Here is a 26,097-nt window from a genome sequence, read left to right on the forward strand (position 1 = left end):
ATATAAGTGTGACTTTGACAAAAGAGAGAGGCTGCAAGACGTAGCAATATTGTCCGACTCCTTTATTCATGTTATTAGGCCAAGCTTTCGACCGTGTAACCGGTCTTCCTCAGGGCTTTGAGGGACGCAAAAGAATATAAAAGAAAATAAACGAAAATAAGGATGTCATGTAACATAAACACAATCCAAACAAGCGTGCAACGGAAACAAAAAAACAAAAAAAAACAATAGAACACAAGAAAACAATAATTGTGTAACATAACAAAACTTAATAATAATTGAAGGAAACCGTTTTTTTTAGCTCAAAGATGTTTAACGGAAAGTGAAAATAATATTTGAAAGTTACCTTGAAAGGAGGATGGGAAGGGTTTGGTAGGTACGTGTTGTGTGTTAGTTGGGACCTTTCGCAAACCTCACGGACGCTAATATTAGGGTCCTCTAACACAAAAGTTGACGCTTAATCATACACTTGATTTTTAAGATTGATTGTACATTATAGTCAATTGAATCAAACGTAGAAAACTGCTCTACAATCATTGCTAAGCTTTGTGTTACACGGGGTTTACAGGCCCTACAGATCTGCTTTTCGTGTGCAAAATTCTTTCCCGCGACACCCGCACCATACATGCATGTATTACGACTGAATCGGACTGATAGTCATCATCGTATAGATTATGACTTATGGACAAGAAAGTGGTTTTTCAAACAGATCGAGTACATATTGAGTGAGGAAAAAGTTACTGAATTGAGGCTTAGATATAGATCATTACAGTCCATCGAATCGATATTGCATTTAATGTGGATTATTGGTGGATCACTGGCGATTGATTCCATGGGTCAGATCATCTCTCCAGCCGAACCCATTTCGCATGCGTTGATTATGTACACAGCATGTATACGTGCGGGGTTTTTTTCTTTTGTTTACTCCTACACAAACGGTATGCCTCTAGCACACAATGTAATGGGCATTATGCTTTACTTTCCCCAGAAATGGGGGATTAGATTCGAATTCCCGGGGGGGACCACTTCCATTGATGAGTGGATAAAAAAATAAAATGCATGTATTCGTGATCTACGTGTAAAATATTATCTGAAAACATGTTTTATGGCAAATTAGTTCTTTTCATGCATGGCATAATTGATGTATTGTGAAATACAAAATGACCGCTATTAGCCCAAACATTAGGCATATTATCTGCAATGTAAATGAGGACATATAATTATGTTAGAATTTGGATTTGGATTTGGGTTGAGTGCGCCTGGTGGATGCCTTCCCACAGAGCTCGTAGTTTCTATCTTAATTTTTATATTTCAAGCATATGTTTTCTCTTTATTGCTATATGATGTCTTTGTGCATGACTCCAGGAACCTACTAGACAATTTTTGTCTCATTTTTTGCTATATTTTTCGTATATTTGCTATCCTATGATTTTTTATTTCACCACTGCATTACTGTTTTGTAAGTATAGCCATCTTCATATGCATGTTGAACTTTTGTTGTACAACATAGGGCACAGTGTACGGCTGTGTGCACTTTCACAATGAAATTGGCTAGCCTGATAGCCTTAGCATCTATTGCATCCATTTGTATTGTGTCTTTCACTACTGAACTTGTTCTTTATACTGCTGTTACATGTACATGTAATGCTGTTAAACCTGATCCAAATGGAAAGTACAAGTATGTTGGTACACCCATTCAGCGGTATGCTAATTCTCTTTCTAGATTTCGCATTTTGCTACTGATCTCGGGAGACATCAACCCTAACCCTGGGCCCTCTTCTAGTGGATCCAACCTTTCAGCTGACTCTATTACATCACATTTTACATATGATAGTCAGACACTTCATGCCCTTAATATAAGGGATAGTTGTTCCACGAGAAGATGGCGGGAAGATAATCCCATTGTATGGGACCGGTTGGTGTCTCTCGGGATCAGTAGACTTTGTCGAAGGCGGAGGACACATCGGGGCAAGAGAGGAGGGCGAGGTCTCTTTAGGGGGCATCTTAAATTTGCCAGTATTAATTCCCGGTCGCTACGTAATAAAGCAACTATTTTTCAAGATTTTGCTATAGATCACAAATTAGATTTTGTCTGTGTAAGTGAGACATGGCTGACATCAGATGACGATGCAGTCGTAGGTGACCTGTGTCCTGACTCCTACACTTTCAAGCATTGTCCAAGGGTCTCTGGGCGTGGCGGTGGAGTGGCTTTTCTTCACAAGGACAGTCTTCACGTTGTCACCAAGCCGCATGAAAAATTCAACAGTTTTGAATGTCTATCCGCAACCATCTCCAACGATGTTAATTGCATGGACATCTCTGTAATCTACAGGCCTCCTGGTGGACATAGCTTTTCCAGATTCCTAGATGAATTCTCTGATTTCCTGGATAGAAGCATATATCGAACTCCACCTTTTATCATCACTGGCGACCTGAACATTCACCTAGACAATAACTCTTCACTTAACACACAGAAGTTTAATGATCTAATTAGCGGTCACGCCATCTCTCAGCTAGTTGATACTCCAACACACGACAGGGGTCACATCCTTGATGTTGTCATGGTTAGGGACTCTGACGATCGAGCTCTCTTATCGAAGCCTCGAGTCATACCTGGCATCTCAGACCACTCTGCCATCTTATGGAAGGTCAACTTTCCCAAGCCGAGTCGGTCCCAGTCCACTATAATCAGTCGCAACATCAACAACATCGACAGGGTGGCTTTCGCGAACGACATCACTGAATGTGACATCATTGCTCCTAGGACAGAGAGTGCAGACTTTTTGTGTCGACACCGCCGTACATCGTTATAACTCTGAACTGGGAAGGATTTTCGATATTCATGCACCCCCGAAAGGAAGGAAAGTCCGGATTCATGTTGACTCTCCATGGTATAATGACAACATCCGCTCTCAGAAGAAAAAAACGAAGAAGGCTGGAGAGGCAATGGCGGCAGTCTTCACTTCATATCCACCGGGAACTCTTCTCTGCCCAACGTGACCTTGTCAATTCCCTTGTGAAGAGGGCAAAGCGTTCCTATTATGTGGCTATCATTGAAGACTGTCACGACGACTCTAAAAAACTCTTCTCTGTAGCTAATCGGCTACTGAACCGTCGACAGTCATCACCTCTTCCTTCCCACTCAGACAGCTCGCAAATGGCGTCTACTTTCCTTCACTTCTTCCAGACCAAAGTCAAGATGATCTGCGATAGTTTAGCACCAGATGAGTCTCCACACAGCCAGCTCACTTCCTCTTCCTTTGAAAATATCCAACCTACCACTCCTGACGAGATCATGTCACTTTTACGTAAACTCCCTCCCAAGTCATGTCAGTCAGATCCCATTCCCACTAAATTACTTAAGGATTGTTCCCCTTCTGTTGCTCCAATTCTCTCACATCTAATTAATATGAGTATAGAACAGGCATACGTTCCTCCCTCTCTGAAAGTTGCTCTCATTACCCCACTGTTAAAAAAAACCCTCTCTGGACCAAAACTCCCTTCAAAACTACCGCCCAGTTTCAAACTTACCATTTTTATTCAATATTCTTGAAAGGATTGTGTTCTCTCAATTGTCTGAATACCTTTCGGATAATGATTTGCTCGATCCTTTCCAGTCAGGTTATAGGTCTAATCATAGTGTAGAAACACTACTTCTTGAAGCGTCTAATTATATCCTACAAGGCATGGATAAAGGGAACACCACAGCTCTTTTGCTGTTAGACTTGTCCTCCGCCTTCGACACGGTAAATCACACTATCCTTTTGAACATACTTAGTTCACTCGGTGTTAAGGGTGAGGCTTACAAGTGGTTTGAGTCTTATCTCTCATTCCACTCTCAGATCGTTTGTATTAACGGTTATAAATCTGATGCTTTGCCTCTCTCTTGTGGAGTACCTCAAGGTTCTGTGGGCGGGCCAAGTCCCTTTCCGATTTATTTATCTGGATTGCGACAAGTTCTGTTGAAACACGACATAAAATACCATATTTATGCAGACGACATCCAACTCATGATTTCCTTTAATTCGGATCAACTAGCTGCAGCAGGTTCCATCCATCGTCTTGAATGTTGCATGGTTGATGTTCACAATTGGCTGACTTCTCACTCTCTTAAGTTGAATCCAGCCAAATGTGAATTTCTTCTTTTTGGCTCCAAAGTACAACTAAGTAAAATCCACATCGACTCCATCTCATTTTCTGGCCTCACTGTAAATTTGTCAAGTTCTTGTCGCAATCTCGGTATAGTTTTTGATTCTCACATGACAATGTCGAATCACATTTCTTTTATTTGTAGATCAGTTCGCTACCAATTGCAAAATATTGGTTTTATTAGGAAATACTTGTCTCGACCGGCCACAGAAAAATTGGTTCACGCTTTAATTTCATCCCTTCTCGATTTTGGAAACTCCCTTTTGTTTAATCTACCCCAGAATCAGTTAGTCAAAGTTCAGAAACTTCAAAATGCTGCCGCTCGCATCGTATCTCTATCCACCAGGCGCACTCACATTACTCCTATTTTAAGATCCTTACATTGGCTCCCTGTAAAACAGCGTATTATGTTCAAGATTTTGTTGTTAACTTTTCATTGTGTTCATGGCTCATCTCCCTAGTACCTTATTTCACTTATTAAAAGTTATACCCCTTCAAGATCCTTACGTTCCTCCTTTTCCAATTCTCTTGTTACCCCAAAAATTTCCAAAACCTGGGGTGAAAGATCATTTGTTTACTCATCCTCTAAGCTATGGAATAGCCTCCCTCAAAACATCAAACAGTGCTTGACTTCTGAAACTTTCAAACATTACCTCAAAACATTTATGTTCAATTCTTCTTAATTTCTTTTATAATTTCCTAAAAAGTGCCTTGAGCACTCTACAGAGTGGATTTGGCGCGATATAAGTCTAATTATTATTATTATTATTATTATTAACTATGAAATTCGTATAATCCTGTTGCATGAGCAAAATATTGATTTAAATTATGATTTTAATAAAATATAGCATTTCTTCCGCCATGTAGGTGACAAATATGGTATTTATGCGTATAAGGAAACTACTTTTTACAAGAGTGAGAATCATAAAAAGCGTGCAACTGTGATGTATGTCTTGAGTAAAAATATTGTCTTAAACATGATTTCTAACAAAACTGATCACATACTGACAATAAAGGTAATGAAATGCTGTACTTTGAAATTCAATATGGCTGCCATAGGCCCTAAAAATATTATGTACATTGTAACTGGGGACATATAACTTTGACAGAACTTGGCTTTTCTTGACTATAAATATTGCATAATTATGATTGGGATATAAGATTGAAATATTGTCTAAAACCACGGTTTTTACCGAGATATTATCATATCTTCTGTAGTTTAGGTGATAAAAACTGCATTTTGTATTTGAAAATGGCCGCTATAGGCCCTTATCGTAAAATGGAAAATTTGAATGGGAACAGATAATTTGTATAAAAGGGCATATTGCGGCCATTTTTAATTTTGAAATAAAGCATTTATCGCCTAAATTATAATAAGATATAAATTTCGTTAGAAATCAGGTTTTCAGACATTATTTCACTCATATCCAAGCAAAGCCAGAATATGATAAAATAATTTGTCGCCATTCACATTGTACATAATATAATACCGTTAGGGCTTGTGGCGGCCATTTTGACTTTCAAAATAAAGTATTTATCACCTACCTGGTAGAAGAAATGATACATCTTGTTAGAACATTATGCTTTCAGACAATATTTTAGCCATAAATCACAATTGTGTGCATTTATGGTGCTCACTCCTGTGAAAATTGGTTTCTCAGTTCCCATCGTACATATTACAGGGGTGACAGCCCACGAGACCGGAGGCCCGCGAGACCGACTTTTTTCCCTCTTCATCGGGTGCCGCGGTCGAGTGGTTTAAGGCGCCTCGTTGCAGCGGCGTAACAGGTGCCTGTTATCAGAGGGGGGGGGCAGAGCCAAATATTTCCCAGTAATTCCGCCTAGAATTAGTAGCATATAAACTAGGATTTCAGTTTAGGGGGAGTAGTGAGCACGGGAAGCGCGTTGAGGGGTTGCAGGGAGGGGAGTGTACCCCCCCCCCCCCCCCCGCGAGAAGCGCAGAAGGTCCGACGTTCCTATGAATTGTTCCTTATCTGCTCTCGCTCGTCTTAATACGTCCCCTGCCTGTTATCGGAGGGCAGGGTGGCAAAACAAAAAAAAACTAAGTCCAGAATCAGTGGCTTTACTAGGATTTCATTTTAGGGGGCGGTAGTGAGCACGCGAAGTGTGCGAAACACTTAATAAAGAGCACGCGAAAGGCGCTCCATATTATAAGGGGTGGCCCTCCCGCGCGAAGCACGGAAGCTCCTGAAAACCCTGAAAACCATGACCACATATCAACTATCAACTCTGTTGGTAACTTCTGAATAACACCCCATGCGCTCGCATTGATGTATGTATCGGTCATGCTTTATTGATCGATTTTCTTCTTTATCTTCTGCACCGTGGTATAAATTTGTGTTTAATTCAGTCATACATTAGATAATGTGAATTCTCTTTTATTTTTGCTTTTGCAGTGCATTTTCATTGTTTGAAGGACTTTGGAAAACGTTGAAATCTCCTGAATGATTATATGAACTTAAAAAACGCCTTACACGATTCACCATGCATTGCACCTTCTTACTCTCTTCATTTACTTTCAGATATTAAATACTTATTAATGGAAATGGTTGACCTGAAATCGATTGAGGATGCAGCTAAGCGGATCAAAGTTCATGTACATCTGACCCCAGTCATGACCAGTGGAATGATAGACAAGATGATTCCTGGAAGAAACCTCTTTTTTAAATGTGAACTTCTCCAGAAGACTGGCTCTTTTAAGGCAAGTATATTGGCAAATTGTGCTATCAATTTGGCTTGCAACGTTTACTCAAGTAATCACATCACGGCGCGCTATCATGTTTTAAGAACTTTTGTAAAAACATGGACCTATGAAGAGATGGACATTCATCGGTTAGATAATGAATTCACTAACTGGTGACTGTAATTGTCATCTGAATAACATTGACTTCACATTAGTCTACTTTGATTTTGTGATCGTCACCGTGAATTAGTCCTGAAGCAGTTAGTGATAAGACATTGATATTGTATGCGCAGAAGACAAACCACACAAATACTGGAAAATCGATGTGCAGTTCTGGTTGACCTTTCATCATCATCTGCTGTAAACTTCAAAAGGCTCTGCAGCCTACCTTTAGTAATCTTAGTTCCATAAGTTTTATTTGGAAAAATATATTTACATTTTAAGAAAAAGGCAATATTGTGATTGATCGTTTACGATCCCATTTTCGAAGTGTCCTCTTAAATTCCAGACTGAGATACATGGTACATAGCGTGTAGAGATAGTGTATCCCCGAGTGTATCTTAAATGTTATTATGACTTGTGTTTGCGGAAGTTTGCGGAACGATAATAACACATTTTACATCACAAAATCGTCTGCTTCTCAAGTTTGCTGCTCCAAATCTTAAGCACCTTGATTGGGAGGTATATTATGAAACAGGGCATCAGCCACCAAAAATCAAGGCCATGGAAAATCCTTTGTAACTGATCAGATATACCTTGGTATTCATGGTACTCGCTATTGTCAAAACACCCTTCAAAGTTCAGATGCTATTAATCAGGTGACGGCGACTATCATTGTCTCTAACATGTCTAAGGAATATCGACTCGCATTGATTCTCCATCTCTTTATAGGTCCGTGGTAAAAACGAATCATCTAATCTACGAAGTGTAGGATCTACACTTTGTTATTCTGCACGCCGGTAAATCACGAAAAGTCACAGTTCTGCACATACGTGACAGGAGTCTTTGCCCATTTTACCCAACAGTTTTTCAAGTCTTTTAGAAATTACAGACGCTCGTGAGGTCACACACCTAACTGCATTCGCAATGCATGTGTGCAACAAAACATGTTAGTCCGAAAATTTTACCCTTTCAATAAACTTTCCTGTATTCTTTTCAATTCCGCAAAGGGTAACCTATGAAGCCGTTTAATCTCCGATCGTAACCTGCCGTTTGTGTTTCTGTAAATTTCTGTATTTTCTTAAAACGAGAGAAATTCCGGCGGCGCTCCATGGAACCGTGTGATTTTCAGATTCAATTCACAAAGTATCGCGGCCCGGCGGTCGGCTGTTTACAGTGCCAGGATATTAGTATGTTCTTAATGACATTTTTCAGTTATTTTGTTATCGTTAAGTTCATTCTTGTTGTTAATTTGTTTACTTACTGTCTTGCCATTTGTTGATATCACATAAATGAGAATGCGTCCGTCAGCTGATGACTACGCTGCCAAAATCTTGTTTTTTTGCTGTTTACCAAAACACTTCGGCCCGTATTCTGAAGTCGGGTTTAACTTAGACCATGTGCTAAATTCATGAGGAGCCAAGTATTCACATAGTCTGTTTCTATTGTATATTTCTTATGTTTAATGTTTTGCTTTCATAATGAAGAAAAATACATAAAAATACTTAATTTGTCATTCCCAGACAATTATGAACAATTTGGGTGTCATATCAGTTAATAGATTGGATGTGTACTGTTAGGGATTTGTGCCCCAATTGGCTCTCCATAGTTAAACCACAACTTTAAACCAGGGTTCAATTTAAACCCGAGTTCAGAATACAGGCCTTCGAAGATAAGGTAGATGTGTTGCGTACGTTCGCGCCGTGACGTGATTACGTGAGTAAATGTTGTAAGCCTATCCATTCCATCTTTTCTACGATCATTAGATTCGATACCACTTGATTACTTCCTAATGGGAAGGGTCAATACTAAATCACAAATACTAAGTCACTAAATTGCCAATTCAAGCACAGTGATGACCTGAAGATCTGTGATCATTCTGTCAGAGTTCAGCCCTTACGTTTACAATGCTCGAACAAAAGAGATGATTTCGGTTCATTTGTAAATCTGCTCAATAGTTTTTTCATATACAAGTAAAATGAGTTTCATATGCAAGTAGAACCAAATGCAGCCGTGAATTCCCAACTTGAAAAGAGGTTGCCAAATAAAGGCTGTTGGTTGTATTGTTTTGTCTGAAAGTTTATTGAGGCTGTGTGCATGTTAAATCTATTGTTTACAGTCAGGCGTGAATTTTTGTCAAGAACTGACCCTCAAACTTCCTATCTTGAAATCCTGAAATAGGTACTTGAGTATTTAGCCGGCATCCAACAGTATCAGAGCATAACTGAGCAACACTGCGGGTGCACGTCACAGTAAATCCCACTTGTTGAGGTATTTCTCGGCCCTAAATAAAAAGGGATGATATCGATCAAAAATTAAAGTGCATGTTTTTATACATACTGCATTATCCATCACGACATTGTGTGCTTTCCATGGTGCCTTTGTTCCTATTGTTTGTAAACATGTGCTTTTTCCGATATAGTAAAACCTACATGGATGAGAATTTTCTGCGGGAAGAATAAACATCAGGTGAACTTCTTTAAAAGATCTTTCCTTGAGATGAGCAAATGGAGACTCTCACTTGTTGAATTCTCAAACCTTATGTTCCAGAAAGTGAACCTTTAAAAAGGAAAATTACATGTACTCGTAAATTCCTTTCCCACAATAGATTCGTGGCGCTTTAAATGCAGTGTCAAAGTTTGTTGAACATGTTGAAGGCATAGCTGAGGATCAGAAGAAGCCGAAAGTAGTCACAACTAGCTCAGGGAACTTTGGTCAAGGTTTAGCCTATGCTGCCAAGCTGAATAGCCTCGATGCACATATAGTGATGCCAGAGAATGCTCCACAGTGCAAGGTTAATGCAGTAAAGGGATATGGAGCAGAGGTAATCACGTGCAAACCTACAGAAGAGGTAATTTTGTTTCCAATTTTTCAATTATGGATTCTTAAAAAGGTTCACCCAGGTGTTAAGATAATCATCTTATCATGTCTACATGCCTTGTGGGAGATGATTAGATGACAAGATGCCGGATTTTGTCATGTCTAAATCCTGTGGGAGAGATGATGATATGACGTGATCTTGAATCCCGACAGGTATACATTTCATGGGAAAGTTGATCAGATGAAAAGGTCTTGGATCTCGTCATATATACATCCTGTACAAGGAATGATTTAGCAAGACGTCGGATTTCGTCATGTGGGAGAGATAATGATATGACAAGATCTCGGATTTGTTATGTCTTCATCTTTTAGAAGAGATGGTCAGATGACAAGATCTTGTTTGGATCTCGTCACGTCTATTCCATTGGAAGAGTTGAACAGATGATCTTGGATCCGAGATCTTGTCATCTTATCCTCTATTCCACAAGATGTACACATGACGAGATCTAAGATCTTGTCACCTGATCATCTCTTCTAAAAGATGTAGACATGACGAAATCCGAGATATTGTCATCTGATCATCTCTCCCACAGATTGTAGACATGACGAGATCCAAGATCTTGTCATCTCATCATCTCTCCCATTGGATGTATAGGCATGACCAGATTCAAGATCTGATCATCTCTCCCACAGGATGTAGATATGACCAGATCTAAGATCTTGTCATCTCGTCAGCTCTCCTATTGGACGTAGAGATGATTATCTGAACATCTTGGTGGCACTTTTAAGCCTCCAAGGTCAAGGTTAAATTATGATATATGATCCGCAAAATCGATTCTGTTGACGTCCTCTCACTGTCATCCTGATTCAGTGTCATGGATCTGTCAAGCGAGTATTGGCAGAATAAACTCGAACTAGCAAGTAAAGAGAAGACAGACTTCACAGTTGGCACTGGTTTATATCACTTTAATGTCATGGCATTAGTCTTAGTAAATGCACCAATGACATATTTAACGTCGTATGGAATTTTGGAAGATGTCGTATACGGGCTGCGTTGGTCAACTTTTCTCACCGACGACTGTAATTGCGATGGGTATAGGAGTTTCGGAGAACATCTTCAAAACCTCCAAGAAGTCAGCCAGTGGTTCAAAGACGGATTAAACTGGAAAACTACCAAATGCCAATTTCTACAGAAGAGAGACACTTCTGTACGTAGTCATGGTAGTAGGCAAGGGAGGAGTGTCAAGCCTGACCCTCACAATACAGCTAGACTATAGGTTGTAGCATGGACATGCAAGACCCATTGCAAGAATCCGTCACAAGTTAGATCTTTCTTAGGACTTTCTTCATTCTTTCGTCGATCCATTCCAGGCTTCGCCCAAGTTTCCATACCTCTTACCAAACTGACGCACAATGTCTGTTAATCTGCCTTTAGCTGAAGAAGGCACTTATTACTAATCCACCCATGTTAGCACTCCCTAACTTCAACAATACACGGTTGCTATTTTAGTATTGTTACTGGCGTTATTCTCTGTTAATTCCAAAATGAAAGAGAACACGTCATAGCCTATCAACGCAACAAATTATCAGAATATCATAAGAGATATTTTACGTATGACCGATAAAATATGAGTCATCGTCGCAGCTGTACGTCACTTTCGCCAATATCTAGGAGGTCAACCTCTCCCTCTCTTAACAGACCGTCAACCATTCATCAATCATGGTCTCCGTGTCTCGGCGTTGCGTTGGTGTGTGGTGGCACCGTGGCAGTGTATTTCAACTACGGAGATTTGTCTTGAAAATACTATAAGGAAATATCGTTAATCGGAAGAAATCCTACCATATACATGAAAGTATAACATCTGGACGATTGCTGATCTTCATGAAATGATAAGTACTAGCTTTGGAACGATATTTATCACTCTACATGTTCTGATCCTTAACTTACCAATGAGGACTAAAAACTCTACTGTGGTCCCAAACACATACGCTTGTTGTGTCTTGAAAATCTCCACGTCACTTCACACTTTACAGGAGCGACAAATGAACTGTTATTCCATTGGTAACTTTTTGTTCCTTCGAAGATGTGCTAAATTTATGGTTATATTATAATCACCATTCGGAGGAGTGCATCATTGACATGTGATATTTGATTTTGATTTTAACTTGAATGTAAACATGAATCTCTTTTAAGAAGAGAGTTCATAATTATGTTGTAGTCAACATTGCACCGTCAGAATTTAAACACGGTGATCTGTGATATTATACACAACGTTTCTAAACACTTTATCATTCTTCTGAATTATTTGCAATAAAAACATGACATATTGATATTTTCCATGTTCAACCGTTCTTCAATTGACTATGATTTGTACTATTGCGAGCCTTAAGTACGTTGGATTAAGTATTGGCGCCATTTTTATTGCACAAGGTATACTGGTTCAGTATGCCACAGGCAATTACACTGGTTTATATGAGTATCTAGGTAGGAGGAAAGTCGGAGTGTCTTTGTCCATACGCGGTCACTTCCAGACTTTCTCCGACCCTTCCTCTGACCAAAAACAGCCTACAACTATCTTTAGAATTTTAATATATTCATGAGTTCTACTCAGTCTGGGGTCCCACGTCGGGGTTATCAAGGTAAAATACACGTACATTTACCCAGACGAATCCAAGCAGTCCAATAAACATGAGGTTCCATTGAAATGTGTTAAGTTCGATGTTTCGAATATTTGATTTGAGAAGAAAAACGGCTAGCAAAAAACCTAGATCGATACCTACTGTTTAACCTCTTTCTAATTTGATTTAATCAAAAACCTCCTTATTGTCCTGTTTCATATTATTAAAGCCTAATCAACAAATGACAGGCTAGGCTTCTGTTATAGGTTACTAAATTTTTTCATGAAAATAATCCAGTTAATGCATTTGCCAAATTATGTTTTTGCCATTTACTCCTAAAAAAAGACGAAGGATATATCGTTGAAAATTTGAGGCATTAATAAACATTTGTTGATTGGCATAAGTATTAAGTGGATATCAGTTGATTCGTTTTGTTAACACTTAAACAAATACGTGAAACTTTAAGATGTATTTATATATATATATATATATATATATACATATATATGTATGTATGTATATATCATGGTGGTTTATAAACATTCTTTTGGTTGTTTCAGTCGAGAAGGACAACTGCGGAGGAAGTACAGAAAAGGACCGGAGCTCATTTCTTCTCTTCATCTCAGATGTATGACGTCATAGCAGGACAAGGTACCATCGGTCTTGAGCTGTTAGATCAGGTAATTCAAACATCTCTCACTCATGAGAAGAGGTCAGCTAACAATCCTTCCTTTTTTTGTACTAGGGTAGAATGGCATTTATCAAAATCCGGGATCAAAATATAATAATAGTTGGAATACTTTTTTATTTTAGTTTGAAGTAATTAAATTCTGTAATTAAATTCTTCCCACGCGTTCTAGAAATAATGTCTGAAAAAGGCTTGCTGTTATGGGCATAAGGTGATATATCACTTCAATATGAAAACATGAAGCTTTAAATACAAAAGCATCCCTTTGAAGAACCTGACCATTTGTAGTTTAAGGGGTATACTTTCTAAATGTCTTGGGGTTTTTATTCATGAAAGTCGAGTTAGGCGATTACACATCTCATTCAATCTCATGAAGGCTCCTACAAAGCTGATTGTTAGGCAAGATGTAATCTGATTTGTAATCTTCTGCTTTGATCTTTTCCACATGCCGGTTATTAGAAGAGGCACCGGGGCTCCGTAACACAAGGTTTGCGATGGATTGCAAATATGAAAGAACCGCACTGATTGGTCACTGGTCAGTATTTCAAACCAAATGCGCGTGTAACATTGATATCAATTCGTCAGTTCATTTAGCGATTGATCGCTGATCTTTGTGTTACCGAGCCCAGGTTGTTCGATTAGCGACAAGATGACCTAAAGGGTTTTTTTATTTTCAGTTTGATAATATGGGTACTATGCAATTACACGTCCCAGATCGTAGACCTCTCGATTGATACTTTTCTTTTTCCCCTAAGTATTTGAAAAATTATGGGACCAGTACCCTCCTCTATCCAATCCCCCCTCCACACACACAAACACCCTATCATATACTTTTTTTCAAATAGTGACTGCCCAACTCAAATTACACATACTAGTTCATCAAAATTGATTGACTTTTAGAATAAGGGGAATGTTTAATCTTCCAGATTGTTTGTTGATCTTAGATAACTGATCTTGATGCTGTAATAGTACCAGTAGGAGGAGGTGGAATGGTAGCTGGTATCGCAGTTGCATTGAAGGTAAATCAATGTTTGAAAATAATGTTGATGACATCAGGGGATAGGGATGTATCCAGTGTTTATTATTAATGGATGGGTAAAAGCTTACATTCCTACCCCCTCATAAAATAAGTTTTAACAAACAACAAAAGAGATTCCTCACTCATAAAAGGATGCTAAATAAAATCTTACTTGCAACAAAAAATAAAAATGAAAATGAAATAAAGTTTGATGTTGCAACTATGTTGCTGGATCAATTATTTTTTTACACCAACAAAGCACAGAACTTGAAATGAAGCTGTTGCTGGTACAGACATTTGTAGGGGTTGAGCAGCTAGCGAAACTTTGTGATTGGCATCATTTTTTAACTTACGTATAGTTGGAGCTAGGCTTGGCAACACTTCTAGACATGTAGGGTCTTTACAAAATCTGTGTAATACTTCTCCATAGTATCGCTGACTTCCGTCACCACTGTTGGTTTGCTTCTCCTGACTCAAGTCGATATGCCACAAAGAGCACCTACTAAATATCATATTATTAATACCATACTTTGTGTTCTGAACACACGCACATTTCATTTTATTTTCAAATAGGATATTTATGGCTATCCACGCCACCTTGAAAGATAAATTGGGGTTCTGTGATGCACAGGACAGAGTTGATAAAGACGAGGATTGAAATTATAGGGGTTTTTTATTGAAAAATAATGTTATTGTAGATGTGGCTTTCATTTAAAGAAAAAAACGAATGCATCTTCACTTTTATCAAAATTCTTCAGAGCAAAAATCCAGCAATCAGAGTCTTTGCAGCTGAACCAAAAAATGCAGATGATTGTTTCCGATCATTCAAATCCAAGAAACTCATCCCTCTACCACCGGGCCCAGTAGACACTATAGCTGATGGTATGAGGGTTTCTATTGGAGAGTTAACTTGGCCAATCATTGAGAAGTACGTTGATGATGTCATCACGGTCACAGAAAATGAGATAAAGGTAGGTTTGGAATATGACTTGATACTCCAGTCAGATTTTGGGAACACGGCCCAAAGATTAGGTCCCTATTTTGATAGTCAAACTAGATTTAACTTTACAGAGCATTTATCCTTTTAGTACTGGAATGCATGTTTTCACCTCGCTTCTTCAATATCCATAACGAAAATGATGTACCAAATTACAACTCAAAAATTGATTGTATACTCATATTGGTCTTGTCTTTTCATTTCAAAACATGACATTTTTGGGAAACTTTACATGACGTGATGAAACTAGTTTGTATGTGGTGAATGAGATGATAACTGGCACCCCACAATCCTAGTGTTGACTAAAACATTGCTGCGAGAGTACCATTTTATAAGTTTATGGCTGTAAGTTTGACTTGATAAAAAAACTGTCTCAAAACGAAAGGTTAGTAATATAAAATGTAACTCATGATGACTCACTACCATTCTAAATGTTGCTGGTGATGAGCCAGGTATATCGGTGTGCACAATAGAAAAATATTTTTTTAATCAAAAATAAGTTTCATGCCTCCTCCGACTGTAAGTGGTTGCCAGATGCATTCTGTTTTCAGGTCGTCCGTCCACCCTGACAGTCACTGTTTGTCCGTTCCATCATTTCCTTGATAAATGAATAAATGTTTGACGGGTCAACTTCAAACCTCGTCCAACTATGCAAATGGGAGTGATGATGACCTGATAAGTTCATGTACTCATAACTATGGATCAGTGTTGATCTGATTTAGGGGTAATGAATTAAAATGTCAAAGGTCGTAGAGGTCATTTGAAAATGGTAAAAGTTAGATTTGTAATTGACCTGGCAACTGTCGAAGCATAAATCTATTGTTTGTTTTGTTGTTTTTTTTACATCTGTGTATTATGTATTTTATTTCTTTAGGATTTTGTGTGTATGTGGGATGGCAGCAACCTCCATCAATAGTGATACGAATATTACAAATCCCTACAAAGTTTCTCACTGATCAGAATCTTACCTCGGCTTAACCACACGAACATTCTAATCCCAAGCGTGGCTTATTTCTGAAGTTCTATCAAAGCCTCATTTTTGTTTCGCTCGTCGAAAGTTTAGTGAAAATGTGCTATTTTTATGAATCATATTTTCCGTTTTGGTTTACCTTCAGGATGCAACTCGTTACATATGGCACTTTATGAAGCTCTTCATCGAACCTTCCGCTGGGGTAGGTGTTGCTGCAGCTCTAAGTCAGGAGTTCTCCCAAAAGTCCCAAGATTTAAAGAATATTGCTGTCATACTTTGCGGCGGCAATGTGGACTTGGGCTCAGTTAAAGATTGGTTATGATCATAAGACTTGATGAGACTTGGTTATCTCTGAACATGGTGAAGTTCGGGTGATTTTTAAAGATAATCTTTGAAATACTTTAGGCACTTAGGCCTAGATTCATGTAAATACAATTGCTTCTGATGAAACCCTACTCCTTATAACACAAAACTCTCCCGAGCCCCGTAGCATAAAAAGGCTCGGTGTAAAAATGGCAGAGGTAAAAATGGCAGAGGTAAAAATGGCAGAGGTAAATATGGCAAGGTAAAAATGGCAGAGGTATATAAATGACAGCGGTAATAATGGCAGAGGTATATATGGTCAGTCTTAAACCCCCATGCCAAAAAATCTTAACGCCCCTCCATGCATTCAGTAGATTAAATAAGGATGAGAAGAATATTGGAATTTGACTAATGGAAAGGGTAACATTTTTTAACGATACTGTAGATCTTCTGCACCAAATTGATAACACTTGAGTTGGTATTTCTTATTTTTTCCTGGAATTACATGCACGGCCTTCTCATGTCAAATCGCTCTTCTAATATTCAAGTTTGAAGCACACCTTGGATCCCAAGTATTATACTCAATTCATTATACAGGGGAAATTCACACTGACATAAAGTTTATTGTAGAAATAGCAGAAAATAATTACAATGATATTGGTGGGGTTTTTCGGGAATACATCAAAGATTTAAAAAGCTATTAAAATTTTACATTTTAACAATGACGTCATTTGCAAGCAATTTTTCCCACATTTTTTTATGGTGTAATAAAAATTGTAAATGAAATGTTATTTTCTTTTTAAAAAATGAAAATGGTTTTTATTGTACCTTAAGTATATCAACATACAAATCATTTCACATCCGCTCCTGAAAGAATTTTTTGGCAATCATGAACCACTGATTAAAAAATTGGAATTTTGAAAAAATTGTTGAACGGAAATAAAATCTAAATCTAAAGTATATATTTTGGTGCATAAAATACGGGGCCGCTGCTAGTATATGACGTCACAGATCAAAACTCAAACTTCTAATAACTTTCTTAATTTTTGATGGACTTTCCGCAAACCACCAATATATTTTTCTGCTAATTTTACAGTAAACCATTTGTCAGGGTGAATTTCCCCTTCAAAATAGGTCGATAGAATGGTACCTAAGAAACACCTATAAATTAAATCCCTGATTCGCTACACATTTCAAAATTCAAGTTATGCAAGTGGTTCAAAGAAATCCCGAACTTGTCTTTTTCAGTGTGTTAATAATAGCACACATTTGGTGTTTACATTAAAATTTGTTGGGTATGTATGGGATGAAGTGCTGTTCTACTATACGAACTGGCCCCGGAACTGGCCAAAATAAATCCTTTCATCAATCACTAATTGAAATCATTTTGGCATGAAAATGTTTGAGTTTAATCATATCAACGATAAAGTATAGGCCTAAAATGATGACAAAAAATCCATATAATATCTAATCAGTTCATAATACTCATTTTGTCGAGAGGAGTCCATTATGACTGATATTAACCGGAAAGGCTCTGTCTTTTCCTTGTTGATGTAGCATGTCATGATCTTTACCTCTGTCATTTATGCCTCTGCCATTTTTACCTCTGCTATTATTACCTCTGCTATTTTTACCTCTGCCACTTTTACCTCTGCCATTTTTACCTCTGCCATTTTTACCTCTGCTATTATTACCTCTGCTATTTTTATCTCTGCCACCTTTACCTCTGCCATTATTACCTCTGCCATTTTTAGTTTGCCATTTTTACCTCTACCATTTTACCTTTGCCATTTTTACATCTGCCATTATTACCTCTGCCATTATTACCTCTGCCATTTTTACCTCTGCCATTTTTACCTCTGCCATTATTACCTCTGCCATTTTTACCTCTGCCATGTTTACCTCTGCCATTTTTACCTCTGCCATTATTACCTCTGCCATTTTTACCCGGCACCGCATAAAAATTACTATTGTGGTAACTTTGCCATCCAATGGTATCTACCATAGTAACCATGATCCAGTTGCGTACGCAGGGTTTTTGAAAGGGGGGGGGGTCAGAATGAAATGTTGACAACCAAAATAAAAAAAAAGGTCTTCACCACAAATTTTACGTAATTTCGTACCTCTACAAATTTGACAAGCGAAAAAAAAGGTCTTCAAGAAAATAAGGGGGGTTGAAACCGTGTATTACCACCCACTGCGTACGTCACTGAGATGATCAACAGCCAATCAAAACCAAGGATTCCACGACGGTGTCTCAGTCCATGGACCTATTTTGCTCAGTCAGACCGCAGGTCCCTATGCTAATGAGCAAAAAGGCCAGATTCATCCAAATCATCTCGTGGCTGAATCCTCCTTGCAAAATCTCGTGATTCGTGAGATTTTCTTTCTCTAAGAATTTACCTGTTTTAACCTCAAGTTAAATGAAATATTATTGCACCATCAGATAGAGTAAATGTTACTCTTTCATATTGGTTATTTATTTTGTATACAACATTTTGTTAAATAAGTAAATTTCTGGCCTGAAAATGTGCCTCAAAACTGAATTTTCTTCCTCTGTTTTCTTTTGCAAATTGTGCAAAACTTTTTATCTTGAGCCTCAATGATATCTATATCACCATAAAGCTGAACTTCTGTACTTTCTCCCAATGCCACTCTTGATATGCGGCACCTTTTAATCGGGTCAAGATCACACTTTTCCCACCAAGGTACAAGACGAGATTTCTGAAATTTTGTACTTGCATGAAATCCAGAGTTCTGATTGGCTGGATAAGGTTCACAGAACAGGGGCGGGGTATTTGAGGAGATTACCACATAGGAAGTGTGACCTTCCCATGAACCCAGGCACTGGAACCGTTGGAATTTGCCCGTGTGTGGTCTCTTTGACCAATCAGAGTGCAGTATTCTTGTTTTCAAGCTGCTTTATTTTCTTGGCAAATGAAAAGTGTGATCTTGACCCGATTAAACCAATTCTTATTTTGAAACCTATATCATTTTAAAGCATACATATTCAGCTTTGTCATGATCTAAAAATCATTTGGGCTCAAACAAAAATAAAGTGTGAAAATAGCAGCTTTTGTCAGGTGAAAATAATTGTTTTGTAGCATATTTTAGATCAAAATGTTAACCTATATTACAAATTTTTTTAATAAATTCAAACACATGACCTGAAAGAATAATTCTTCTTCTTTACAATGATACCAAATTAATAAAATTCGATGCACAAGTAGAGCAGCAATGACCGAATGAAAAGAGGTGTTTTGGTCCGCATCAAGCTCATTAAATATGCAAAACATCTCAAGTCATGAATATCACTTGGATGAAAGAAGCCACTTTCTTGGGACCTGCCGTCTGACTGGTCTGCTTTCATCGAGACTTCGTCAATTTTAAGTATGCGGCAGAACCTGTGAACTGAAGTATACAGGGGCCGCGGAAGTAGGGGGGCTGTGGGCTGAAGCCCCCCCCCCCCCACTCTTTTTCCAAAACCGTGTACAAAAACGTAAACATTACAATGGGATTGTGATTTTTTTTGCTTGGTCAGCCCCCACTGTTGGCTCAGCACCCCCCCCCCCCCACTTTGAAAACAGTTCCGCGACCCCTTGTATATATACTGACTATATAATCAATAACATCGTGAAGAGGCTTTTATTAAGACATGTAAGATGTACATGTAGAGGGGACTTACCGTGTGTTTTTTTACGTGAAGTGTATTTGGAGGAGGAAAAATATCTTCGAATTATTTTATTGTAGCTCTAAATTCATGTTAACCTATAGAAAAAAAAAAGAAATTGTCCCAGTAGGAGCTGCCTAACCTGGGTGTTAGATGCCCCCACTTTTTCATTAAACATGTAAAAAAATGCAATGTCCATCGGATTGTTTTCTTTTTAACCCACCGCCCCCCCCCCCACACACACACACAAACCCTTTTACACACACCCGCGCGAACAAACACATTTTCAAAACCATTCTGCAACCCCTGTCTAATGTGCATGTCAAATTAATTTCTTGTGAAACATAGGCAGGGTAAACAGTGGCGTTTATTTTCGAATCACCCCTTTCAGGATGTGTAGTTACTTTACAGAACGTTTCTGCCTAATGTATATCATTATCATCCTTATCCTTATATCATCTCCATCTTCATTATTCAAATCATGGACAGATATTACCATTCTGTTTTTTGTTTATAAATGTATCAATTTAATGAATTTTAATCCAAGATTGTCATTTCTTTTTCAAGTAATCCGCATAATACTTCTGCAAATTGTGATTTTTTTGATAATTGGTAGTAGATCATATTTGTTTAGAATCACGTATGCACAACTCAGTGATATGCAAATGAGAGATTCGTTGATGTCCCTCGCTCACTATTTTCTTTTGTTTCGTTATTGTTTGAATTATGCAATATTTCATTTTTTTACAGATTTGACAATAAGACCAAATTGACTGAACCATAAAATGTTAAAACAATGGTAATTCCACATGTTCAGTGAGGAGAAAACTTTGTTTCGCAGGACAATGAGCATGATGATGAGGAGCAGATCAGAATAGACCTATTTCATATGTCATTATAACAAAATATAGTTATGGAAATAGTGATCTGGTTGACTTCATCAGTCCCCTCATTTCCATACCGTCCAGGATGTGCATATAACTGTTTTGTGAAATCAAGCTTAACTTAAAATGCCATAACTTTCTTATTTTACATCCGATTTTGATGAAATTTTCATTGTTATGCTTGTTGGATTTTTCTCTTTTCATTCATAGCAACTTTGAGTTGGGGTGGACTTGTCTTTTAATGGTTTCGGAGGGAAACTCTAAAATTAGGCCTAATGTTAATATTGGACTTATTAATGATTTATTCTTTATATTCTGAGAACTAGCAATAAATTGCTTTATTCCGATGATACATTATTATGAATCATATTTTCTGAATTCTTAAAAATATTTTACGTTTATACTTTTTAACTTTTAACTTTTATACTACTCCTATGACTCATGAATTATATTTGAACAATCTGATATCAAATTGTTTTAAACAATGAGTAAATGAAATATATATGAGTTTTATCAATTCATGTGATTTTTACTTAGTTCTTTGTTTTTGTTGTGTTGACAAGAGTTTTTAGTTCATGTACACTTCCAATTATGCCAAGTTCAAAGACCAGCGATGCATGATCATGGAAGAATAACTCGGTATGAGATCAATAGCATTATCATCATGAATAATTTAAACGACTCGGTATATGAGCTAAGATTTAGGGGAGGAGCAAAAGTCTCTAATGCTGGAGTTTCACACCTAAGGCATGAGACTTTGCATTTTGCACTTAAATGTTAATGACAAAGATTACTCTGTGAAATTCATTGTATACTCGCATAACCCTTTCATTTCTCATTTGTGTACATTGCATGCATGAAATAATTTGTACTTGGTGAATGAGTTGGTAACCTGGGGCCCGTTTCTCAACACCGTCATAAGTCTAACTTCTTGACTAAATCGGAGATAGTGAGCTACTTGTCCGCTAACCGTTTCACGAAGCCCTCTTCAGGGGCCGCGGAACGGTTTTCAAAGTGGGGGGCTGAGCCAAAAGTGGGGGGCTGACCATGCTAAAAATCACAATCATATGGTATTTTTTACGTTTTTGTACACGGTTTTGGAAAAAAGTGGGGGGGGGGGCTGAAGCCCCCCCAGCCCCCCCCCCCCTCCCGGTTCCGCGGCCCCTGCTCTTTACCAAGATCGGGTACAACGACCTCAATAATATTTATGACACCTCCGAACCTGTCATAACTTCTTTCTTAATGACGTAGTGGCATCACGTGGGTAGACTATGACATGCGAAAGTGCTTAGAAATTTTAAAATTATAATCTTACGTAATCAATCATAGAGGTTGAAATGACATCACAAAACAAGTGGGTTGATGCATTCAATAATTGTAATACAAAGAAACTATAAAAACTGTTGGTAAACGCCACAAAACCATTCATTTTGCAATATTAAAATGATTTAATCGATAAAGATTCTACCAAGTCAGGCCATCCATAACTGAACTCGTATTTGTTGTTTTCAGACCCCTATCAGTTGGATGAATTCTAATTCTCTAATTTATGCATATAATTTGTCCAATATCGTATCTCTCGGTATCAATGATTAAAAATGTTTCGTTAAACTACATTTTGATGACGTTTGGAATCGTAAAAGTCCATATAATTATCATCATTTTTTTAAGAAAACCGGTATGGTTTACTTTCATAAACTATTAAAATTGGGTATCCCGGGGGTACCCATCTCAACGTCCACAAGTGATTTTTTAGTCATGAAATGAATTATTCATAATTTAATTTTCTCTGCAATTGAATGCTCCAGTCTTCATGGTCTAAGTATGTATTCTTGCATAAGTCACCTGTGCTATTATTTTGAAAAGATTTATTTCCCAATTCATCATAATATTTGCAATTTTGTCATAATTTTTCTTTTTGAAAATTATGCTATTTTGTGACTAAGGCTACGTCTCGTCTGCTCTTTTTACCGATAGTATCGATATCAAGGTATTCTAGTTAGGAAGCCTTTCGAGAAACAGGTTTAGTAAGATTAGAACTAACTCTGTGGTTGGTGGATAAAGATATGACTAACTTGTCCATGTGTTGAGAAACGGGCCCCAGTTTCCTATAACAGTGCGGTCTTTAAGTTAAGCATGGGTTAATTAAGTAATCCATATCGCTATGAGAATGTCACTTTATGTGTTAAGCCCGATTTCAGTGTATATAGTCTACAGGCACAAGCTGCAATTAATACATTGATCAACAAGTGGGTCTTCACACAAAGACTACCACATGAAATATCTTGTGCCTTCAGTACACAAGGCATTATAGGGCGAGTGAAGGCTTCTCATAGCAGAAATAAAGAGCTTTTATTTTCAAATTTTACTCACGCTAGGCCTATTTTTATATATACTGAAATGGATCTTCTTAAAATATTATTTTCATTACCAATAGTTTAGTTTTTAAAAAAACTTAAAGCCTATCTAAAGCTCTGGTAAATGGTAAGTAATGTGAACCATTGCTCTAGTGCATTTTTTTTACCCAATTAAAATGATGCATTTTCCGGCCGTCATGATCTAAATTGAAATATGACACTCTCTCTATCTCTCGGTAGTGTTTTTATTTTCATGATTTTGAGCACACACTTTATAATCATAAATTTTATTTAGGAATAGGATGTTAGAAAGGTATTGACATAACTTATTTCATGGGTGTCGATCGGTATTCTTGGTTGGGGGGGATGATTGACACAAATGTTCTTGTGGATGGGGATCTTTCAATATTACCCCCACTAAAATCACAAGTTAGGACATTTGGGAGTGGTTAATATGCATGGTGTTCTTGCAGTGGCGTACCGTGAGTCACGGCATGGGGGGGGGGGGGCACCAGCAAAATTTTTGAGTCACTTAGTGAGCGCACGAAGCGCGCTCAGTTGCCAGGTATACTGACCTAATAGGGACATTTTAAGGACAGTGCCATTAAACGGATATGTATCTCACTGCTCAAATAATGCGAGCGCAAAGCGCGAGCTGAAATTTTTTGATATGCAGACCAAAAAAGGACATTATAAGCAAATTTTTGTAATCATGATACATACCTGTCTAGCTAAACAAACAATGCGAGCGCGAAGCGCGAGCTGAAATTTTTGTAAATATTGACCCCAAACAAGGACATGTTAAGGACTATATTTTAGGAATCCATTAAGAGTATACATATCTCACCATAGTCATCTAATGCGAGTGCAAAGCGCTTGCTGATTTTGCTACATATAAACACATGAAGCACTTTTTGTAGTCATTGTAATCCTGATAATCATCAATCATCAAATATTGCGAGCGCGAAGCGCGAGCTGAAAATTTAGGATATTCAGACCTGAAGAGAGGCATTCTAAGGCCTGTTTGTAAGAATTCACTAAGACCATACGATACGTATTTCACTAAACAAATGATGCGAGCGCGAAGCGCGAGCTGAAAATTTTTGATATTCAGATCAGAAAAAGGGACATTTTAAGGACTGATTTTTAGGAATTCATGAAGAGCAGACATATCTCACCAATATAATAGTGCGAACATAAGCACGGACAGGAAATGTTTTATATTAACACCTTAAAATGGGGCAATCACTTTAAGTAGTCATGAAAAAGAACCATATGTCACTACATAAATCAATAATAAGTCGAAGTGCGTGGAAATATATTTGGTGTATATTGACTTAAAAATGTTAAACAGACAATGCGAGTACCGGGAACAATGAAGACATCTAGGCCTGAGCAAAATAAAGTTATGAAAAAATGTTTCTTATGTATTATAACATAACATTATTATAATATAACATTATAATAATGAACAATAATTTTTTCATTCCCACTACGTTTCTCTTCCTTTCTCCTCTTCCCCGTTTTTTTTATTTGGCCAGCCGATTGGGGGGCACGTGCCCCCATGCCCCCCCCCCCCCCCCGTAGTTACGCCACTGTGTTCTTGGAAATTCTTTCATGCAGTGTACTGTACTTATATAATTTTTTTGAAAATTCAATTTGTGTTACAAGAAAGCCTATTCTAAACTCATACGAAAGAAAAAATGACAGAAATTGTCTGGACCATGTACAAATTAGTGATCTGTTTATTGAACATGATGTATACAACTTCTCTCTTAAATCTAACCCGAATGGCAATATCTTTTTTCTTCTAAATGCATGATGATAAAATGCAGATTCGGACAAATTAAGACTAGCACAAATTACAAACTGTGTGGCTTCTCGTGCGCCATCGGGCTTACCGTCATTCCTTAGAGGATTTTAACTCTGGATTTTAACATGTTTTAAATGCTTTATAAGTGCATGAAACAAAAACAAACATAAAAACAATCAAAACTCAACTGTCTTGTTATGATATTTCTCCAACATTTTCTTAAACCATCAGTGTGTAATATCAGCTAATATATGTGTTAAAATGAAATTTACGTACCGCATGAGTGTGCTCATATAGAATGCAAAACTGTCATCCCTTTCCAAACTCAAAAGAGATTTATTTTTGCCAAAATAAGAAAAAATCAATCAAGTTTAGTTATTCAAGTCCATAACAATAACAAGAATAACATGGGAAAAAAAACATCCGATGTTCATATCCGAAGATACGCTTTAGAGAGAAATGAATGATTATTCTTTCTGAAACCCTTAATTGATTTCACTTATTAAAAATTGTAAAAATATGATCACATTACCACTGGTGGGATGGAACACCTTATCAACAAAAGTTGTTTTTCGTCGGGGTCCTTTTATGTCATGTGTTAAAAAATATCATATACATAAACATTTCATTCTTTTTCATCTTGATCACCTCCACCCATCTGTTTAAAAGTCCTGGAAAAGAATGTTTTTATTTAATAACAACATACACACATTGCGAGGGAAACAAACAGATTGATGGCATACTATATTCATCACTATAATCATCATGATCAAACTTTTCATTTTTTCATCATCATTATTATAAATTTTCTACCCTAAATTATGGGGGGGGGATGATAATACAGGCCATCCCCCCCACTTGAAATATTGGGGGGGATATATCCCCCCATCCCCCCCCCCCGTGATCGACACCCATGACTTATTTCCTGAATTTTTCATCACATTCC

The 26,097-nt window shown here is 37.6% G+C and overlaps 1 protein-coding gene across 1 annotated transcript; it reads left to right on the forward strand.

The window, feature by feature from the left end:
• Nucleotides 1-6,698: 6,698 nt before the first annotated feature.
• LOC129274235 (serine racemase-like) lies at nt 6,699-21,400 on the forward strand. Its single transcript, XM_064112249.1, has 6 exons — nt 6,699-6,871; nt 9,621-9,863; nt 13,012-13,131; nt 14,084-14,158; nt 14,916-15,128; nt 16,270-21,400. Exons 1-6 carry the CDS (start codon nt 6,710-6,712, stop codon nt 16,444-16,446), a joined length of 990 nt encoding a protein of 329 aa, XP_063968319.1. The 5' UTR covers nt 6,699-6,709; the 3' UTR covers nt 16,447-21,400.
• Nucleotides 21,401-26,097: the final 4,697 nt, after the last annotated feature.

The sequence above is a fragment of the Lytechinus pictus genome, chromosome 2, assembly GCF_037042905.1.
Source record: "Lytechinus pictus isolate F3 Inbred chromosome 2, Lp3.0, whole genome shotgun sequence".
NCBI lineage: Eukaryota > Metazoa > Echinodermata > Echinoidea > Temnopleuroida > Toxopneustidae > Lytechinus > Lytechinus pictus.